Raw genomic sequence first — 20,475 nt, 5'->3', positions numbered from 1 at the left:
AATAGGGATTTGTTCACTGAAACTTACACTAATAGTACACACACACACACACACGCACACACGTGCGCACGCACACACACACACACGCACACACACACATATACATGGAAGCACAGTCCAGTTAAAGCTGACATGTCTGCCGTGGGATGTAATTGTCTATTGTTTAATGCTGGATTTCCCATTTTTAACATCCTTCTCACCATTTGGTGCACAAAACCTGGAATCATACAAACATTTTATCAAAGATTTACGGCATGCCATTAATGCAAACCTTCCTAATTATTGGTGTCTGGTACCTTGTTATTCTTTCTCCGTGGACTTTTGGAAATCTTTCCGGGGAAAAAAATGAGACAATAGGCTCCAAATTTTTTTTTTCAGATAATCATCAAGGTCACAGCAAGACTCCTCTCTGGTGCTGAAGGAGGGCATGCAAGACTAATGCTAACACAACAAAGGATTCTTTAATATTTTGAGGAGCGCTGGTTGCCACAGCAACAGGGCAGATTGTCTTGATGAATTTTACTGTATGGCAGCTGTGCGCCGGCCACCTGGGAAAGAAACGGAGGGGAAGCCTGATTTAGACGGAAGTCTCATTGATTTGGTGAGGTGGAGAGAGTTGGCATGTTCCTAACGTTTCTAATGACTAACACTCAGGATTTATCTATTGATCAGAAAGGTGTCATTTTCAAAGACCCTTAAAGACCCACATATTCCATTCTGCAACCACTGATTGGATTTAATTAGTAACTGGTCAAGCTTTGCATTTGTTGAATACATTTAGACAGCTTGGAGTCTCAGATGAATGAAACACATTCATATGCAACCACAAAATGAATGACATAATAAATAAAATTATATGTGCATAATGTTCATTTGAAGCTACAGTGATGACAGAAGAAAGGTTGTACACTCCCTTTTCATAGGGCTTACATACTGGGACATATCAAGAATGGTCATTGGTTTTATTTACAGCTCCGGAAAAAATTAAGATAATTTAAAATGATCAGTTTCTCTGATTTTACTCTTTATAGGTTTATGTTTGAGGAAAATGAACATTGTTCTTTTATTCTATGAACTATTAACACCATGCGTCTGAAATTTCAAGCAGAAATTTAGTATTTATTAGCAGAAAATTGTCAGGATGGTGGTTGTAACCGCTTGGAACAAATGCTCAGGCAGGCGACTGCGTGTTGTTTTACGTTTATTCTTCATCTTTCATTCTCTTCAACACAAGTACACTCAGACTACGATCAGACAACGATCTGACGACTTTCTGACGACGATCCAGCGCCACACAATGGTGCACGCAGACTTAAATAACCAGGGGAACAGGTGAACGAGATTACTAATCAACAGAGGGTAATTGACCAGAATAAACATAGAAACACAGAATAACCCCTAAACATAGAATGAGAATACAGAAATAAACCCAAAAGAACTGACATCATGACAAAAATGTGAAATGATGAAAATAACGAAAAGATGCAGTGCTCTCAGGCCTCAAATAAGGCAAAGAAAACAAGTTAATATTGAATTAGAAACGACAATACTAATGCTTTAACTTTAAAAAGTTCAGAAATCAATATTTGGTGGAATAACCAGTAGGTTTTTAATGGTGTTCAGCCCAGTGGTCTTTTCATTTTTACCAGAGCTGTGTAACATTGTGTAGGATCTGTGTGAAAAGTTTACATGCAAAAACTCAAGATTTATAAAACCATGCGCGCGCACACCGCAAAGCTCATTCCTCTCTGTAAATCACGGCTCCTTTTTATATGTTTGTGTACAAAGTTTCACCCCATGTTTTGCTTTCTACGCGTCCACATTCAACCAAAAACGGACAATATCTGAATGTTGAAGTGTGTTTAGCCGATCAATAATATTTTGTGATTAATAATGGCAACCATGGAGAAAAGAGTTAAAAGAAAAAGTACAATTTCGTGAGGCAGAAATCGATGTGTTGGTGAGTGAGGTGGAAGTCTGGGAAAAAAATACAACTTTTGGTAGCCACAGTAGTAGTGCGTGTGTGTGTGGATGTGTGTGGTAAATAAAAAGAACACACCGCCACTGGCATTGTAGGATAACGATGGGACACTCTGGAGTTGAGATAGTTGGTAAAGTGCGCCTCCTCTGCACTCCTGGGACCTTAATTCACATTGAATTCAGATATTTCACACCTAAATTACTTATTTCACCTGATTTCTGAACCCTCTGAAAATTTGGGAAAAAGTTAAAGTTACCACTCCAGTATGAAGTCATTGTTAACAACTGAAAAAGTTGCAGAATAACTTTAAAAAAATGCATAGTGTGTTTGCATCTGTTTCCTAATTTCCCAAGCACAGAAATGCTGTACTTTMATATAGCTGATTTTACATAAGTTTTCTGATTCTATCAGAGCCAAAGCACACTGGAATACAGTCCAGGAAGTTGCGTTTGAATTGCGACCACTTAAAACAACTCGGCAAACTTAATACTCTAATGCGTGCACAATGGCCAAAAAGAAAACGTTAGATGTAGGTGAAGGAAGCAAAGTGAGTACATATATCTGACTTCCTGCGGTGTGCTCTTACACCAGTTTCTGTCATTTTCACACAGGAATGCATTCAAACCAAGGGCAATCATTTTTCTAAAAAAGTTTAACTTAAAAAAGTTTATTAGACTGAACTTCCACAACGCTTTTCCAGCTATTCTGAACACTCAAAGCGTTTTACGCTAGAGTCACATTCACCCATTTATACACCGATATGTAGATCAGTGGGCAACTAGGGGTTAAGTGCCTTGCCCTCATGCTCATTGACCTGCGACAGGAATCAAACCTTCAACCTTCCAATTGCAAGGCCCCTACTCTATCTGCTAGGCCCTCACTCACCCCAAAGGAGGCATTATTTACTCTGAGATATTTGCTCTAAGCGTGTCTCACTGTTGCATTATTAAACAGCGTTCCATTCAGAATTGAACGGCTGCTGTAAATTGACATTTGGGACAAATTTTTATTCCATATGCAGAAACGTGATGCTGAAATGTTCATGTGGGAAATGAAGTAGCGTTTGTGTGAATCCCCTGTTGACGGTCGGCAGGTTGCCGAAGAAACGTGAGGCACTTTGCCTCCTGGACGTCTGTTTGGAAACAATTAAAAATTGTAGAGGTGAAAGAGAGAGGTAAAGGGGTGAGGGTTAGAAAACGTAACGCCATGCAGTGAGGTGTTAAGAATTTATCCAGCGCCTGCTGTCGCATGCCTTCAGCTTCCCATGTCTTTGCGGTTCTGTCACGCTGAGGCTTCCGGCTCATGTGCGTCGTTTTGGTAACTGTCCACCATTTGCCACTGAATTATGGAGCTTTTCAGTCTTTTTTTTTTTTTTTGACAGGTCTGTGATATACTCACTGAATATTTTTCCAAGAGTTTTGAATCACACTTCTTTATTTTGCGTTATTTCCAATTAAATAATAATACACAATGGTCTCAAAAACTTTATTCAAACTAAAAATGGGTGGACAGAGTGTGATTGTCAAGTGAAGTGGCTTATTTTTACTGAGGCTGTTGTCACTTTGCTGGCTTTTATTTCTTGCTTGCTTTTCATATCTGTAAACAAACAATCTTCTACCCGTGCATTTAAATAATTTGAAGTGTTTGTCATGACCTACTAAGGAAATGTCCAATTTCCTTAGTAAATGGAAGGTTGAAGGTTTGTGCAGCCCTTGTCCACAGTAGCAGAGATTTATTTCACCAGACTGTTGATCAAGATGTGCTTAAAACAAACTGAAGTGAATTTAAGCTAAAACAAATGATTCAAAGATATTAAAAATAAGCAACAAAAAAAGAAAAGAAAAAAAAGAACCCCTGTCATATTTTTGTAGCCTACAATACATCCAGAATGATTTACAGATCATTTGTGTAAAAATCAGTACATCTACACTTTCCCACACTTTGAACCATGCTGTTCATAGCCCTGTGCGGCATGTATTTTTCTTCAACCACCAGGGGGCTCTTTAGCAAGAAGTGAATCATTGGAAGTCAGAATTGGAAATCAAAGAAGAAAGTGCTAATTTTCATTTAGAACAAGCACATGCTAGCAGCAGACACGACGGAAAAATGTCTTCAAACTCGTATGATGCAGCTTTTAAGTTGAGGTCTAGAACAGGAGGGAAACAGAGCCGCTGCCCGTAAACTTGGCGTGAATGAATCCATGTTTCGGCGTTGGAGACGGAGGGCTGCGTCCTTAATAGCAGATTTATTAAGAAAAACCGAGAGCGACATACCAGCGGCTTAGAGCTCGGTGCGACTTATATATGTAAGTTTCCAGTTTTTATTTATTTATTTATTTTTATTTATTTAGTTGGGTTTTTTTTTTACTCTGTAGGTGCGGCTTATAGTAAGGTGCACTTTATAGTCCAGAAAATACAATACACAAAACCATTTTCAATGGATGTCCAGAAATAAGTGACAGCAGAATATAAAACATGTGCTGGAAAAAGTGGCACAGTCATTTGCAAACACTGATTGAAAACTGATTGACAACGGGGACCCTCGTCGGGTCAATCAGTGTTGCTTCCTAAGTGGACAGTTTGATTTCACAGAAGTTTGATTTACTTGGAGTTATATTGTGCTGTTTAAATGTTCCCTTTATTTTTTTGAGCAGTATATTTTGGAGGTAATCTCCTTCCTATATCCCTGCCGTATTAGAGCTCTGTGCTTTGAAATCCACTATTGGAGAGTTGATGAGTAGCATGTGATTGTTACAGAGAAATAAAAAAATAAAAAATAGATGGAGCCTTCTCCAAGGTACCCACACTAATTGACTCATTTTTCAGAAGAACCAGGAGACGGACTGACAATGTGTTAATGGTGGCGTTTGCATCACCAGTGTTTCCCCAGGAGCGTCCTGGAAGTCTTCGCCACTTTAGCAACACTTGGACTCTGTTTGTGTAGACTTCACTTGAGGTTGGATAATAGCCTCCAGATAATCCTCATAGCCTTAAGGCTGTCATACTTACTTAGAGTGGAGAAATAAGAAAAAGCTGACCCAAAGTATTTTTTTTCTTCAGCCTTGCTTCCCATTAAAATATGTATTTTTCTTGGAAAGGCTTTGCTGTTTAGAAAAAGTCCTCCATCCTTGAAAATAGCAAAAAAAAGAACGTTTTTTTTTTTTTTGTGTGTGTGCGAATGTTATCAAATGTCGATTACAAAGATGATGATCAGCATTTAATTGTAGGCAAGTTGTTCCTTCATTTTCAGCATATTTTGTATTTGAATTTTCAACATCATAACCCGAAATTACATTAGAGCTTTATGAAAAAAAAAGTTACTAAAGCTAAAACGAATAAACCAACAGCGACAAAGCAATAAATACAACGCTAAACACTTTAAACCCATTTTCACTGAAACTTAAATGTGTCAAAGATAATTGTAAATGCTATTCGTCATAGTAAACAGAATATACCCGAGTAAAACGAAGGTCAATAAAACTTTAATGGCATTTCATTCAAGGTAATGGCATTGTTTAAAAGTTTACTACAAAGTTTTAATGGGTTAGTGGACACAATGCGTGTGAGTTAGTTAACACACACTTAAAGATAGATGTTTAATAAAGTTTTTTTTACAACACTGAGAAATTCAAGTAGAATAAGTAAATAAGTGAAACTTAAAAAAAATTGTGTTGAACAACATCAAAATGTTCTTATGATGTAGATTACATAAATGCAAGCAAAGTGCTATTTTAATAACATTAAAACATCTTTGTGCTGTTTGAAAACTAAATCAAGAACATAATCTATATCTCCATTCTACAAATTTTACACTTTTCGAGTCCCAAATTTTGGTAGTTTCCAACTAGATTTAGTTTCTTGAAGATTGTTCACATCTTACATGAGATGAATAAAGATTAAGAGGCTATGAAAAAAAATGGATCGATGAATAGATTTTCAGACACCTCCTACTACTCTCCACTTAATATTTGATGACTACATTTAAGGATCCAAAGTTAAATTTAAATTGTTCCCCTTAAACTCTCACGTCTCCTTAAACATGTGAAACATAAACATGTTTTTCTGCAGATCTAAATATTTTTGAAAGACAATGATGTCTATCAGCTGACACTCACTCATCCAGCCTCAGACTGAATGTTAAGTGTGTGTGTGTGCGTGTGCATGTGCTCATGAAAGAAAGTGTGAGTGTAAATGTGGGTGGGTGAATGTTAGCGTTTAGTTATTTGAACCTGCTGAGTTTCTTTTGCACGTTTTCTGCTCATGTAAGCACTGGGAAGTGGGTGTTTGTGTGCAAGTCTCGATATGTATGCGTGTGTGTGTGCGTGTGCGCGCGTGTGTGTGTATGCATGTGTTTTTTGCCCACTCATAACCTATCTTTATCCACGCTGTGATGTCTACAGTAACTTGTTTTCTTTGTTGAAGGGCCCAGAGAATTCTCTGCAGTTTCCTCTCTATGGGATCAGTTTTCTAATATTTAAGTTTATTTTTTTTATGATTTGTTTCTTGTTAAGGCTGCTTTCCTTCTGCTACCAGCAGCCAGGCAGCAGCCTGAAGGAGGACTTCCTGCCCAGGAACCTGGACTTCCTGGGCAGATCAAGCTGTGCAGCGACTGCCTGAACGATTCACATTGTATCAAACTGTAGCACCTTGACTCTTCTCTGGCAAAAACACCTGGTACTGCACTTTCTCTCTCCATCCTGTTTTTACTTTTTTATTTTTTTTATTTTTTACCTTCCTCTAAACTGGGCTTATTCATGCTGTTGTGTGAATTTTTGGCATTATCACGCATTCCTAAACTTTAGCTTCGTAGGGCTTTTTCAGATCCCAGACAGAATCGCTGAATCAATATGAATTAATTTCCTCGCTCAAAGAAAGAAGACAGAAGTTGCTGCAGCTGAGTTCTGCGTAGCTGCACCTGTAGTGTCGCTAACGGCTCACTTAGCTTGTTTTTTTTTTATTATTTGAGGTATATGTGTGAGTGTTAGTGGAATGATTAAGTTAAATGGAGAATTTTTTTATTTTTGGTGTTAGTGTTCCTGTCAGAGAACACTAATGCATTTTTAAAAATTGTAAAACAATGTGTGCTTTTACACTGGAGAAAAACACACGTTTTTCTTTTCATTAAATTAGAGTGCGTTCAGATCAGGCCCGCTTGTCGGATTACAAGTGTGTTTTGAAAATAACTCCTTTTAAACCCAAAGTTCTGTTTTTCTTTTGTTATTATTATTTTATTGGGCTGATGTTATATTTTAATATTTAATTATTAAATGTCACATTTTCATAACCTGCGAGTAGAAAGTCGCCATAGTTAACAGAAATACAAGCTTCCAAACATCTTTGTGTAATTCATATAATGTTTCACTTACTGATAAGGTTTCAGAACTACATTGGTTTTTCATTAATATTCTGATTTTACTGAACGTGTCTGTACATGAAGAAGAAACTATATATAACAAGAAAGTTTACAAATAAGCTTTAATATACAGCTCTGGAAAAATGAAAGAAACCGCTGCAAAATGATCAGTTTCTCTGATTTTACTTATTACAGGTTTATGTTTGAGTAAAATGAACATTGTTATTTTATTCTATGAACTACTGACAACATGTCTCTGAAAGTCCAAGCAAACATTTGGTATTTATATTCTATTTTTCTCCTATTATTTTTAGTGGATTTGATGTTTTTTTTTTTTTTTTTGATGTGGTAAATTTTCTTTAACTGCCTGTTTCCACGTGGTTCGAGCGTGTGAGCATGATGGTGATCCTGCTGAACTGCGTGACCCTGGGGATGTACCAGCCCTGCGAGAACATCGACTGCTCCTCAGACCGCTGCCAGATATTACAGGTACACAAACCACACGTCATTTTCACAGAAATGGTGTTTAGAACTGGTCTGCATACACCTACATTATTAGTTATCCAATAAAAAATGATAACTATAGGATGTCAGTATTTGAACAGTAGTATATGGAAATAATTGTAATCATAGTCATTGTAGTATTTTTTTATGTCTAATCACTTTATAATGCTAAAGTCTACTGAAAATTGGGATTTTAGTGATAATTTGACTTTTACAGTCATAATTATGCCTTATAAGTTTTCTTAGGATTTTTTCCCCATAAAACTGATGCTAATATCTGTTGGTTTTTATGCTCACATACATGCACATTTTGTACAGTTTTCCCTTTAACTACCCAACTCACGTCTACCTTTCTTTTAATTTGACAAATGTCCAGTACTATTTTTCATATTTTGTAAATATTCCCATACTGTATAATCTCTTTACAGTACAATATGGTATTTTTTTATTCTGTTATGTTTTAATAAAGGGTCACCATTTATTATTAGGGAGTGGTTCTGATATTTTAAATTAGCCTGAGTCTCCAATAGCTTTGGTATCAAGCTGCTAAACACAGAACCGCCTTTCTTTAATGCCAGGAGTGTCTTTAGTGGGTGTAACATCTGCACTCAAGTGTGTGCAGACATGACTTAAGTCTTTTGCTGGAAGCCACTTCTTAAACCAACTTGCTCTCCTTTTTCTTACATTCTCAAACATACACACACACGCGCACACACACGGCGCGCGCAGACAAGCACATCTTGGAAACACTGGCAGTAGATTGATTTAACTCTCTAAGGAGGGCCGATTGTTGAGTTGGACCTAATAGAGGTTTCCCCTCCAAGTATCTATGGACTCTGTTTAATAGCAAAATGGATTTAGTGAGCAGCTTCACCAGAATCAATGGAGTTCTTTCAGAACATTTGTGGTTCAATAACATATTGTTTAATGCTGAACATTCAGCTATCTGTGAACTCTAACGCATGTGGCTCTTCAGATGAGGCTTTGTCTTAACTTGTAATAAATGGTTGGTGGTTCAGTAGATCTTAGTAGATTTTACACCATTGTGCACCAAGATGAGTAGTTAGCTAAAACTAACAAATTAATGAAAAGTGAAATTGAGAAAATGTTTTCAGTAACTGAGATATGTATAAAAAAAGGCATTTTATAGTGAAAAACTAAACCTATAGAAATTATGGACATAATACCCTTCATTTTCATGTTTATGTATCTATTTATTAGCCTTTTGAACTGATGTGAAACTGATTTATTTATTTATTTTGCCCCACACAAACAGTTTAAGTCAGGCGACATCAAATCACACTACTCCATGCTCCTCCTGGTGGCTATGCTACGCTACGCTAGTCTGAAAAATGGCGACGGCAAAAGTTGGGAGAAAACATCAGTCAGTTGGTTGTTTAACAATAATTGAATCAATCTTTTGAAAATACTATCTTCTTTTGAGTATTCATCACCCACTTCATATATAAATAATCACAATACAACTCTTTGACCTTTCTGAATTCTGCATCTAAAAATTAACCAAACTATGAAAAAACTAAAACTACTTTACTAATATAAACGGAACGAAACAATATTTATCTAATAAAAACTAGCAAACTAGCACACTCTAAAGAATAAATCTAACTGAATTAGACAACTAAAAAGTAACAAGACTGAACTAAACTATTAAAAAAATTAAAAGATTTTATAACTGTGGTGTACAGATATTTCTGATTGTACCTGTGAAAACAGAATCAGAAAACAATCGTTGCAGCTTCGCACAAAGTACCAGAGAACAAAGTCACAAAGTTGTTGCAGCATCAACTGCTGCAGCTTCTCCACTGGCCCTCAAGATGACCATAAATTGAGTGGCCCAGGGTAATACYACACTGTATTAAAGTYGTCAGTCAGAAAGGCTGTAAAACATGAACCCAAGAGAATTTGCTGCAAAACTCCGACAACAGCAGCAGCTTGTCCTCTTGAGTGTTTCAGACTGTGTGCTGCATAAATCTTGATTGTTTATTAAAAATCATATTTTTCCCTTTTTTTCCCTCCAAGCCTTTACTGAACAGTAAGACTTTACAACATGATGGTTAAAGTGTAACCGCTCTGTCGATGTTATGTAGATCACCGACCATTAAAATCATGTTTCAAATTGTGCAATAAAACCCCAAAAAATCATGAGTTGTATGAGAAACACAATATTCATTTATGAAGTGTGCTAAACAAGGAAGTTCTGTATATGGAGGTTCCTCTTTGCTTGACCTAAAGGGTCTTGTAACAGTACAGATACCATTTTCTTTTTTAAAATCACATTCTATGTAAATTTTTCTTTTTTAAAATCACATTTTATGTAAATTTTTCATCATGATGAAAAATTTTTTTAACAACAACCCAAATGACTGGGTAAAAATTTTAACCCCCAAAAACTTTTTAACCCAATGTTTGTTCAAATCTACCCAACCTGTGACCTAACAGGATTAGTCAAGCTGTAGACTTCCAACTTAACTCCTGAGTTATGATTTTTGACCCAGTATTTGGTCAAACTAACCCAACCTGTGACCCAACGGCTTGTACCCAACAGATGGGTCATGAAAATAACCCAGCATTTTTTAGGGTACATTGATTGTAATATTTTGGTTCATTTCTGTAACTCTAACCCTTATGTGATTTTGAAATATAACCTATTGAGTCAAAAACAAATCTAACTTCATCTATGCATGCAGGTACAACCTTACATACTTCTGAGATGCAGTAAGGTTCCAAGTATGATATTTAAGTATCTGAGTTGGTCTGCTACTAACAACGCTTATGTAGAGATTTTATTTAGTCACTAATAGTATTTATAAGTAATAATTAAAGTAATTACATACAGTATCTCAGTCAACAATAAATGTGGTAGAATGGATTAATTTTATCAGCAGTTCGTCAGGACGTCAATAAAGAATACTGAGGATCTCATTTTAGTCTTTACAACAGTTTTTGTTGTTGGGGTCATAGGTCAAATTGTATTTACGTTTACCCAGTTCTATCCTCGGGGATTATCCAGCGTACAAGAGAGGAGAACTTGTACGCTTCATCATTTTTGGAGCTCTGTCCATTTTCTCCTGGAAGGTTGCAAACTTTAGTTCTTCCTCTTTATTAGCTGGCCAGCCTCGTGTCTCTAAAATTCCCCAGAAATCCATAGGCAGCGGTGTGTGCTGCTCTTCAGCTGCGAGCTCATCACTAAACGAAGACGGTTCGGCTTGAGATCGTGCCGCTTGCAGTCCTGCCCCCCTGAAAATCAAATTACAAGCAACGCCGAGCGTGTCAGTTCGTCTCTAATCCCCCGTTTACGCAGAAAAGAACAGTTAATCAAGGCTTTGTACTCAAAACAGCAATTCCCCGTTACAAGCTGAGATCGTTTTGATTTGTTTTGTTCTTTTTTTTCACCTTCTTCTCTTTCTCTCCATTTAATTAGATGTTTGATTAAAGCTGGGTGTGATATGAGGGCTGCCCATGCGAGGCTCATCTTTGATTACTTTTCAAACTAATTATTTTCTATTATCCCACCATTTAAGGGCAAAATGCTAAATTTCTCTGGGAAAAAAAGAGGTTGTAGCAGCCTTTAGGCAAGGAAAAAAAAAAAGAAATTCATATTTAATAGAGAGAAGATGAATGCGGCTTTGAGATGGAGATAAGAAATTAGAGAAAAGATGAAACATTAACTTTGAAGAACAAGACGGAGCAAGTTTAGAGAAGAAGTTGGTATGAACTTTGATTTTAGCCATTTATTTTATGAGTTTGCCTCGGTTACAATTCTGTTCACTGTGCATGAACAGAATGTTAAGACCTGGTGGAAAAGGCTAAGAGGAATTAACTTCTGTGCCATCCCATATATTTAACCTAGTTTTTAGGTTTTAATTTTATCAACTTGAAAAAAATAAACATAAAACTAAAAACTTCAGTGACGTCCATTGAAAAATTGCAATAATTGTGCTATCAGGGATTTTGTTAGAAGTTTTCTAAAGGATGGACATTTTATATTTTCCAGGCACAAAGACACATTTTACAGCTTAGTCAAGTGACTGTAACCTTCAGTTTTGATAAAAATTCTGTATAAATCAAAACTTAAAAGAAATTTGACTTTGCGTAATAGCTGCATCTGACACCATGAAATTGGTGTCTGTCTCTTTAAAAACCTCCCACCCTTTTCAACACCCCCTCAAGTCATCACAACGATGCTCGACCGTCTTAAGAGCGTTGCGGTTTGTATAATGCCCTTAGCAGACTCTCAGTTCCACCAGATGTTTGCTAATCGCTGCTGCCGCTAGTCTGGAGGAGTCTGGATGGGGACGGCGCAGGGGAGGGTATTAAGGCACCACCTGAATGGTTGCCATGAAATATTTAAGGATTGTACTACATTTCATCAGAGAGATTATGCAACCACGATTAAAAATATATATATATATATGTATTTCATCTTTAGTCCAAAATAAATAAATGAAAATGTTTATTCTCAAGATTTTTCACATCTTTAGCAGCAGTGATGTATCCAGCTCTGTTTTTGAATTTGTGTGCTCAAACATTTGAAAGTGCATGATGTAAGTCATATCCACTTCATAAAAGAGGAGCAGACAAACATAATAACTTGTTCATATCACAGTGTTTTCTTGACACTAGGTGATATGCACCCATCGAGTTGGATAAATAACTTGTTTTCAGTCTTTAAAATGTCATTGTCACAGTCAAGTGATGTACAAAAGCTAAAGGTTTTGTTCAGTCATGTGGGAGACAAAACAACTGCTACCATCATTACAGAACACAGTCAGTTTGTCTCTCTTTATTATCTTCTAACAGAGGTCAAACACATTTTGTCTTCTTTTCTCAAAGCTGCTTTTATAAAAAGTGTTTTTTATATATCTGTTAGAACTGTCACCATATCGTGGCAGTACATATATGAGACAAATTGTCCGTGAAAAGATCGACCTGCTCCACCTCCTCCCTGATCTGCTATAAACGTCTGAATAAATGTAGCACTCCAGACCAAAAACAACCAATCAGAGCCAGGAGGATGGCCTTAGTGCTGTCAATCAACATCGTGTACGTGTTGCTAAATGTAACGGCAGAGAAACAACTTACTAGTATAGGAAAGCCATCATCGGTGGCTACGCTAACTAGCTTGAGCATTCACAGCAGGTTCTCCTAGCTACAGCGTAGCAGAGAGCAAGGAGGGAGATGAAAAGGGGGCAAATGGAGCCTGATTGACAGCGCTAAGACCCGCCCCCGGCTCTGATTGGTTGTTTCTAGTCAGCATTGGAAGCATTTCTTTCACTGATTATCCGTCTCATGCCACATTTATCATGACATAGTGACAGTTTCAACAAATATGTAAAAAATATATATTTTTTATAAAGTTGCGTACTGCAGCTTTAAGATAAAAGCAAAATATTTATTTGCTTTTTATGCAAAACAGTTAAAAAAACATTCTCCCTTCTGTTATAGTTTGAACCCATTAACTTTATTTGTTTATTTCCTCAGGCGTTTGATGCGTTCATCTACATCTTCTTTGCCATGGAGATGGTCATCAAGATGGTCGCTCTGGGAATCTTCGGACGGCGCTGTTACCTTGGAGACACGTGGAACCGCCTGGATTTCTTTATCGTCATGGCAGGGTCAGAACCTCCTGTTCCCGTAGTTTGACCCTCGTCTAGGCGGGTTGACACACCCTGACGGGTGTAGTGAAAATTCACAGAGGGGCACAGAAACATAGGCAGCATATGTAAATTAGATGCAGAATATAGAACATATAGACCAAAATATAGCTGAATAATTTAAAGTTGTGTAGCTTAAACGTTAAACATTACGCCGTACTGCAAACGTTCAGAATCGTAACCACAGCTTGCCAGTGCAGCACGTTTAAATTGCTCCAAAGTTCAAATGTAACCATGACTTATAGTAGCTCTATTTAAAGACTGGGCCCTTGAATCACTTTTTTTGTCTCAAACTGCTTTGTCTTCCTGACACGTTCCTTTGCTCTCTCATGCATGGCTGATCATCCCATTGTTAAATATATATGGCTGCATTAAATATTAATATGTTGATAGTCGTCGGCTTTCACCTGGGACAGCGCCTCTAATAACGCGGTGATGATGCGACTAATCACCGTAAAATAATTCAATGAATCAGCTGGAACGAGCCTGTCATAAATCCTGCATCACGTTCCTGCTGCTGCTTGTGAAAGGAAACTCGGTCACGTCTCTTACTGCTGGAATGATGTTTTTATGAGGAGTTTTTAAACATTTCACAGGCAAATGTTTTCTGTATATCGGGTCATTTTTGTTTGATAATGACATTTGTTTAAAGATCTGAAACACAGTTACTGGAAAAACAGAAGAAGCCTCTCAGGGAGTGAATACTTTTTCACAGCAAATCTATCATTGAACCTTTGAGAGCTTCAGTTAAAAAAAATGCGTTTTGTTCATTTTTTCTGAGCTTATGTCAAAGGTTCCCAAACTGTGGGGCACGCCCCCTAGGGGGGGCGCTGTGCCCCCCCCTAGGAGGGTCAGGGGGGGAAGCCGTCTGGATGTATGAACAAAAACCATGAAGCTGTATGCGCTGGGTTTTTACTTTAGAATGGCCACCTCTGTTATTTCTATGTCAATTTGATACAGTAGGGGCTTCCACACTTCCCATATCTGTGTCCTCTGTCACTTTTATCAGCAGTTAAAACTGTTTAATCTGTTGTTAACATGTGGTAACCTGTTTTTCCGATCCGCCTTTAACCCAGATCCGTCGTAACCCAGCGCTACGACGCTCGCGCTGGGTTTAGACCTATGTGGCAGTGAAGGAGACCTGCTGCTGCTGTGCAGAGCAGCGCAGGTGTGTGTTAGATTCATGGCAGCAAACCAGCAAAATGTAGCAGACTTTTCACAGTTTTCCCCCCAAACTAACAGACTGAGTTGAGTAAAGCTGTTGGATAAAAGCTAAAAGATGACTAGCTAATATCAATACATCACCTTAAGCTTAACAAGTAGCCTGTAGGCCTCCGATGTTGTTGTCTATGTCCAGCTACGTACATTCATCTTTCCCCAAACAACCATTTGTAATGCATAGGGGGGCCCAGAAAATGTTTGAAAACCACTGGCTTATGTGGATCAGAGCCATATTTTCTAGTTTCTTCTTCTTTCTCGCTGCCTGTAATAATGCTTAGAGCATCTGTCATCTGCAGTAATTTACTCCAACCACATCAGGCTTCTTTGATGTTTTTTTTTAACTTTAGTTTTATATTATTAAATATAAATGCATTCTGAAATTTAGCAAATGTTTGTAAAAAAAAACAAACAAAAAGAAACATGTACAGTGAAGAACTGAAATGACCCCAAATCGAATAATTGAATTCTACCATGCAGAACGCCTTAGTGCTTCTGTCTTAGGCAAAAGGTCACTAGTTGGGTTTAGTAATGAAATTGCACAAATTAGAATAACAGAAATAAATTTACTTAATGGAAACATTCCAATTTTGAAGTTTTCAGTGAAAGTTTTTTAGCGCTTGGATGATGTGGTTTGTTTTTTATCCATATTTAAACACTTTTTTTTGCATCGCACGAGTCATGTGACCAACAGTGAGAGGTTACTTCTGGCCAAAACCACAAAGAAGACAACAGGAAGTGGTAGAAGGATGATGGTTTTATTCTTGTTTTTTTTTTTTATGACAACGTATTGAATCAACAGCTCTTCTGTAAAATGGCTGACTACTTTTTCTCCAAAACACTACCAAGTAGGCGGGGCTTGTCACTCCAATGCCTGAATCAGACGCCGACGTCTCCTCTGATTGGCTGATAGAGGATGAGCGCTAGCACCATGTCTGAATTATGAATATATCTCATGTAACTTTACATCCACCGCTCGATGTAAGTTTTAATGACTTATCGCATGAGCAAGCTTATTCATGTGTTACTTTAAGTTCATTTCTTATGAATTTGCGTTTTATCGACATTAGCAGAATATAGACAGATTTGCGAACATTTGTAATGGAAACACAACTACTGTCAAAATGTGATGCAAACCTGTGCATAGTCAGTTCGATAGATAAAACTGGACCAGTAGGGAAACATTTATACTATATATATGTAATATCTGTAAATGTCAGTTATCGGCCATATTAGCAATATTAATATTGGATATCAATATTGGCCCAAAGTTTCATGTAGGTGCATCCCTAGCAAAAATTTCAACATGGTTCCTACCATTAGTTGCTGGACTCAGAGTAAACCAAAGGGAAAGGATCATGCTAACTTACCAAAGAATACTGGGACTGTAGATTTTTAAAACATCACTTTCCAACGTATTGTAGACAAAACATTGTCGTGAAAACACTGAAGTTACACAGAGTACCTGGAGTTATTAAATGAGCTGTCTTTATGAATCCCAATAATTTATGTGGCTCCTTTTTGCTATTCAAATATGTAGGAAGTTACCTGTGAGCTCCTGCCAGAGGCATTTGTCCAGTCTATTTGACCACAGGATCGTTTCTATCCTGTCTTTTGAGGAGGGAGAACGTCAGGGTGTGGAAACCCTGAACCTGTCCAGTTACAGGTCATTAAACTTCTTGACTCCTGCTCAGGTCACATGTTCTGTCAAAAAACTCTGTGATTTGGTGTCAAACTTTTGTTCCATCGGCTGACACCACAGACAGTCTCAGCAGACAGCCTTTGTCCTCCTCGGGTTTATTTCCGTTAATATATTCATAGAATAATTTCAAAGAAAGACAAAAGGCGGCTCAACTTCTAATCTCAGTCCTGTGGAATGCTAAAATTCATTCTTAAAAGCTAAAGTTTAACGTGTTCTTTCATAATTTATGTTTCTGCAGGAACATGACTTTGCTCTTTACCGGGATCTATTTTCACAAGTTTTCTTATTCTTATTTTCTTATTTTTAACAAAAAGGCTATAGAAAATATCGTTTTCACATAAAATGTAAAGAAAATACATTCAAGTTTGTGGCTGTAACACGACATCCAGGATGTGTTCATTACATTTTTCCTGGTTTTCCTTTTTCCTCTAAATCCTCCTCTTTATTCCCCATCTCTTCTTTTTCATTCAAAATGGAGGTAGGTTTTTTCTCCCACTGTCATTAATGTGGTTTTCTCTTGACTTTCTAGCTTTTATCTCTCAGTGGCACAAAGTTTCAACCCTAAGGCCCGAGGGGCTTTTGCATAATGTTTGATCTAATCCCTTTTTCCCTCTGATTCCAAAAAATGTTCAGCTCTTATATCTTTCCTTATCCTGCTGCTCCTTCTCTCTCTCTCTCCCTCGGTCATCATCTCTTAAGTATTAGGCACTAAGTGGAGACCTTTTCCCTCATCTTTGGGCCAAATCCCGATGCTTAGTGCATGCATGGCAGAGGGATTCCACTGCCATTCCCCGATTACGCTCTAATATCACACTGGCCACATGCAGAGTGTGTAGCGACGTGGGAAAACGCCGCGCCCCCCGCCCCCACCAGGGAAGTGCGTATTGCAAACCCAAACTGAACCGTAAGCAATCTGCAGGAAGGAGTCGACGAGCAGCGGGAGTTTAGCTTGGATTGCTCAGATTGAAGTCACGCGTGGTTAAAAATGAAATCTGATGATTTTTAGAACTTGGCTGAGAGTGGAGGAGGCGGCTAGCCAACCTGAAACCAAACGCTTCCTTTCGTACAACATCCGACAACTACGTTATACAAGATACATCATGACTGACATGTTTCCAAAGGGTGAACACGGACATACTTGCTTGTTGCTGTGCAGTAGGGCTGCAACTAATTAGTAATCGATTATTCTATCAGTTATTCAAATTTTGCAACATTCAGCAAATTTTTCATTCAACCATGTAAGTCTTTCCACGTACTCTTAGAAATACATTAAAATATGCAAATAAACAAATGATTCAGTTCTTCTTTTTAAACAGGGAAATATAAACATTTTATAGCCTAAAATGCAACAACATGACATTCCTCTAGTGAATGCGAACCAGGTGAAGCTAAATCAATGCCACTAAAGATGTGTTTATTGTAAATCCAAACTATATGTGCATTTCTGAACAGTTACTGCTCCGAATATGTTGTATATTTTAAGTGAATGGTCTTTCTTTGAGTTTGTCCAGTTGGTGATTAATCGATCCCTAAATTAGATTAATCACTAATCTGATTAATCACAATTAATCAAATTAATCCGATTATTCATTTCAGCCCTGTTGTGTAGATTAGATTATTATTTAAAACTGATTTTATTTAAGTAGTTCAAAGTAAGTTGCTGAGTAATATCTTCAACGTGAGTGTTTGTATGGATTATTTATATGGAAAGTGATCAATTTTAATGGCTAACGTAAAGTTCACTTTTTTCCTTTCTTTTTCTTCCAAAGTAGGACCTGGCTATGTCTAGATGTTATTTATCTGTAATAAATTTCTCCCTAGAATACAGAAGAACGTCCATCTGCATCAACCAACATGCACGATTTTGCCACCCAAAATCCTTCAGAGGGGCACAAATTGCCCCCGGACCACACTTTGAACACCCTGTTGCTAATCGCTTCTCGTTACGCCCCGCGTACTACACCATGCTTGACATGCTATTAGTCTGAGACTCGGCCCAATCGCAAAAAACTGTCTCAGTGCTGGAAAACTGGCTGAAAATGAACCAAAAATAGCCCAGTGCAAGCACAGCCAGATGGAGACGCAGTGATAAGGCTACATCCTGGAAGAGACATCATGCTAATCTGTTAGCGATCAAACCTCTGCACCAAAGTTCGCCTGTGGCAGGCTGCAAGAAAAAACATTGGTTTTCTTGTCACAAAAAACACACTGGACGTTTAAAAAAAAGAGCACAAGACTGTGGAAAAAGCAGAATGAAAGCAGTCTGCTTCAGTTAGCCATAATTAGCATGCCTTCCACCTCTGCTCGCTGTCAGCATTGTTTTCCCCAAAGTGACTCCGATGCGCCTTTAAAGAGATTAATTTCTACATTTTCCACAAAGCAACACAGAGGCAAGCAATCCTGCGTCCCTGACACACTTCCTGTGTTTATATGTAGCTGCAGAATTGCGTGTTTTCTCTATATTTAGAGGTGTGTGTACTCTTTTGTCAGCCTGTCTGGTGGGATGTGCTAGTAGAGGCTATCGGCGTGTGCAGACTGAGCGCTGGATTCCTGAGGCCTCAGAGCTCCTTCAGACCCATCTGACCTGCTCTGTCTGTCTGCAGCACTCAGCAGAAGCAGCATAGCAGAGAAAATATTATATTTGATCACACTGTGAGTGGAGGATTTGTGTAATTTAGCCCTCGCCCCCACAAAATAAGTGTCAGAGCATAATGCCAGAGTTTGTAATTTTGTGAATTTCTCCTTTTTTTCAACCCTAATATGAATCAGAATCAAGAATTATCCATCTAACATGAATCCTCTTATGTAGCTGTTTCCATGTAAACCTGCCAAACTGAGATACTCGTGGTAGACTTTATGCATGCCCACACGCGACATCAGCCGAGTCATTCTCCCAGTTCATATCTGCCGTTGACATGACTCCGGGCTAATTCAGCTAAAATTTACCCTCACAAAGCAATTACATTTTCACTTGGCATTAAAAAAAAGTGCTCTGAGGGAACTGAACCTCAGTTAGCCGCCTTATATGCAAATAAACACGTAGGTGTTGAAACAGTGGGCTGTTAGCTAAGCAGACAACAAGACATAACCGTCTGCTGATGTATCTGTAACATCACAGTTTGTGTTTTTGATCACTTGGACTGGGTTCTAATTCAAACACCAGGTGTAAACTTTGTGGTTACTTTGGCTACAAGCTCTTGCTGAAGTTAATTAAAAGGGAATTGAACTTTACATAGGTGTACAGTTAAGCTCCAAATGAGCTTGACATGGATTTATTGTTGTTTTTCTGAAACCAAGAACAGAACTGTTTTTGTTTTATGATTCAAAATGGCGTTTACCAAGAGATAATAAGACGACATACAAGGAGGTTCCAGATACATAACAAAAACGGCAAAAAAACAAAAATCTTGCCAAACAATTTTGTCTAGTGCAAATATCTTAATGCACTTGACATAAGACAAAACTAACTTACAAGTAACTTTTCAGAAAGATAAAGGAGCTTGCTTTAAGTTATTCCTTAACAATGATGAAAAAGTACTACTTCCATTTTCAGATTATTTCACTTACAACATGAAAAAACTGTCTAGTTATAGGAGCTTATTTGACAGTAATAATTGTTCACAACATAGAAGCTTTGGAGTTTGTTTTTCAGCCATTCCTGGGAATGATTTTATCGATCTCATACCAAATAAATACAGCATCAGTGTTGCGATACCGATACTTTTTTAGTCCAGTTTGATATATCATCATCTTCTTTTGCTGTATTTGTTTTTACTTTTTCTTTAAAATGTTTTGATAAAGCTCAGTACAGGGGTGCTGTGGTGGCACAACCCATATAAGGAGGCCTCAGTCCTCGACGCGGCCGTCGCAGGTTCGATTCCCGGCCTGGTGACCTTTGCCTCATGTCTTCCATCTCTCTTTTAATGTCTTAGCACTTTCAAATAAAGGCCACAAGAGCCAAAAAACAAACAAAAAAACAGGACAGAACAGAATAAAGAACTAAACTAAACTGAATGTCCGAGATAAGTCAGAATTGTTTTTTT

The 20,475-nt window shown here is 37.8% G+C and overlaps 1 protein-coding gene across 5 annotated transcripts in view; it reads left to right on the top strand.

Moving 5' to 3' along the window:
- Window positions 1-20,475, top strand: part of LOC103479941 (voltage-dependent T-type calcium channel subunit alpha-1I-like) — a 200,969-nt gene that overhangs the window by 63,502 nt on the left and 116,992 nt on the right. For 4 of the 5 annotated variants that reach the window (XM_008434689.2, XM_008434762.2, XM_008434828.2 and 1 more), the window contains 2 exons: window positions 7,711-7,822; window positions 13,340-13,473. In XM_008434689.2, coding sequence (XP_008432911.1) covers window positions 7,711-7,822; window positions 13,340-13,473 — 246 coding nt within the window. Of the gene's footprint in view, window positions 1-6,562; window positions 6,655-7,710; window positions 7,823-13,339; window positions 13,474-20,475 lie in introns of those variants that run through there. The other variant, XM_008434918.2, reaches the window with a different exon arrangement.

This window comes from Poecilia reticulata, linkage group LG1 (assembly GCF_000633615.1).
Source record: "Poecilia reticulata strain Guanapo linkage group LG1, Guppy_female_1.0+MT, whole genome shotgun sequence".
NCBI classification, from domain to species: domain Eukaryota; kingdom Metazoa; phylum Chordata; class Actinopteri; order Cyprinodontiformes; family Poeciliidae; genus Poecilia; species Poecilia reticulata.
Note: the sequence above shows the minus strand (reverse complement) of the source record. Positions and strands in the feature narration are given on the sequence as shown.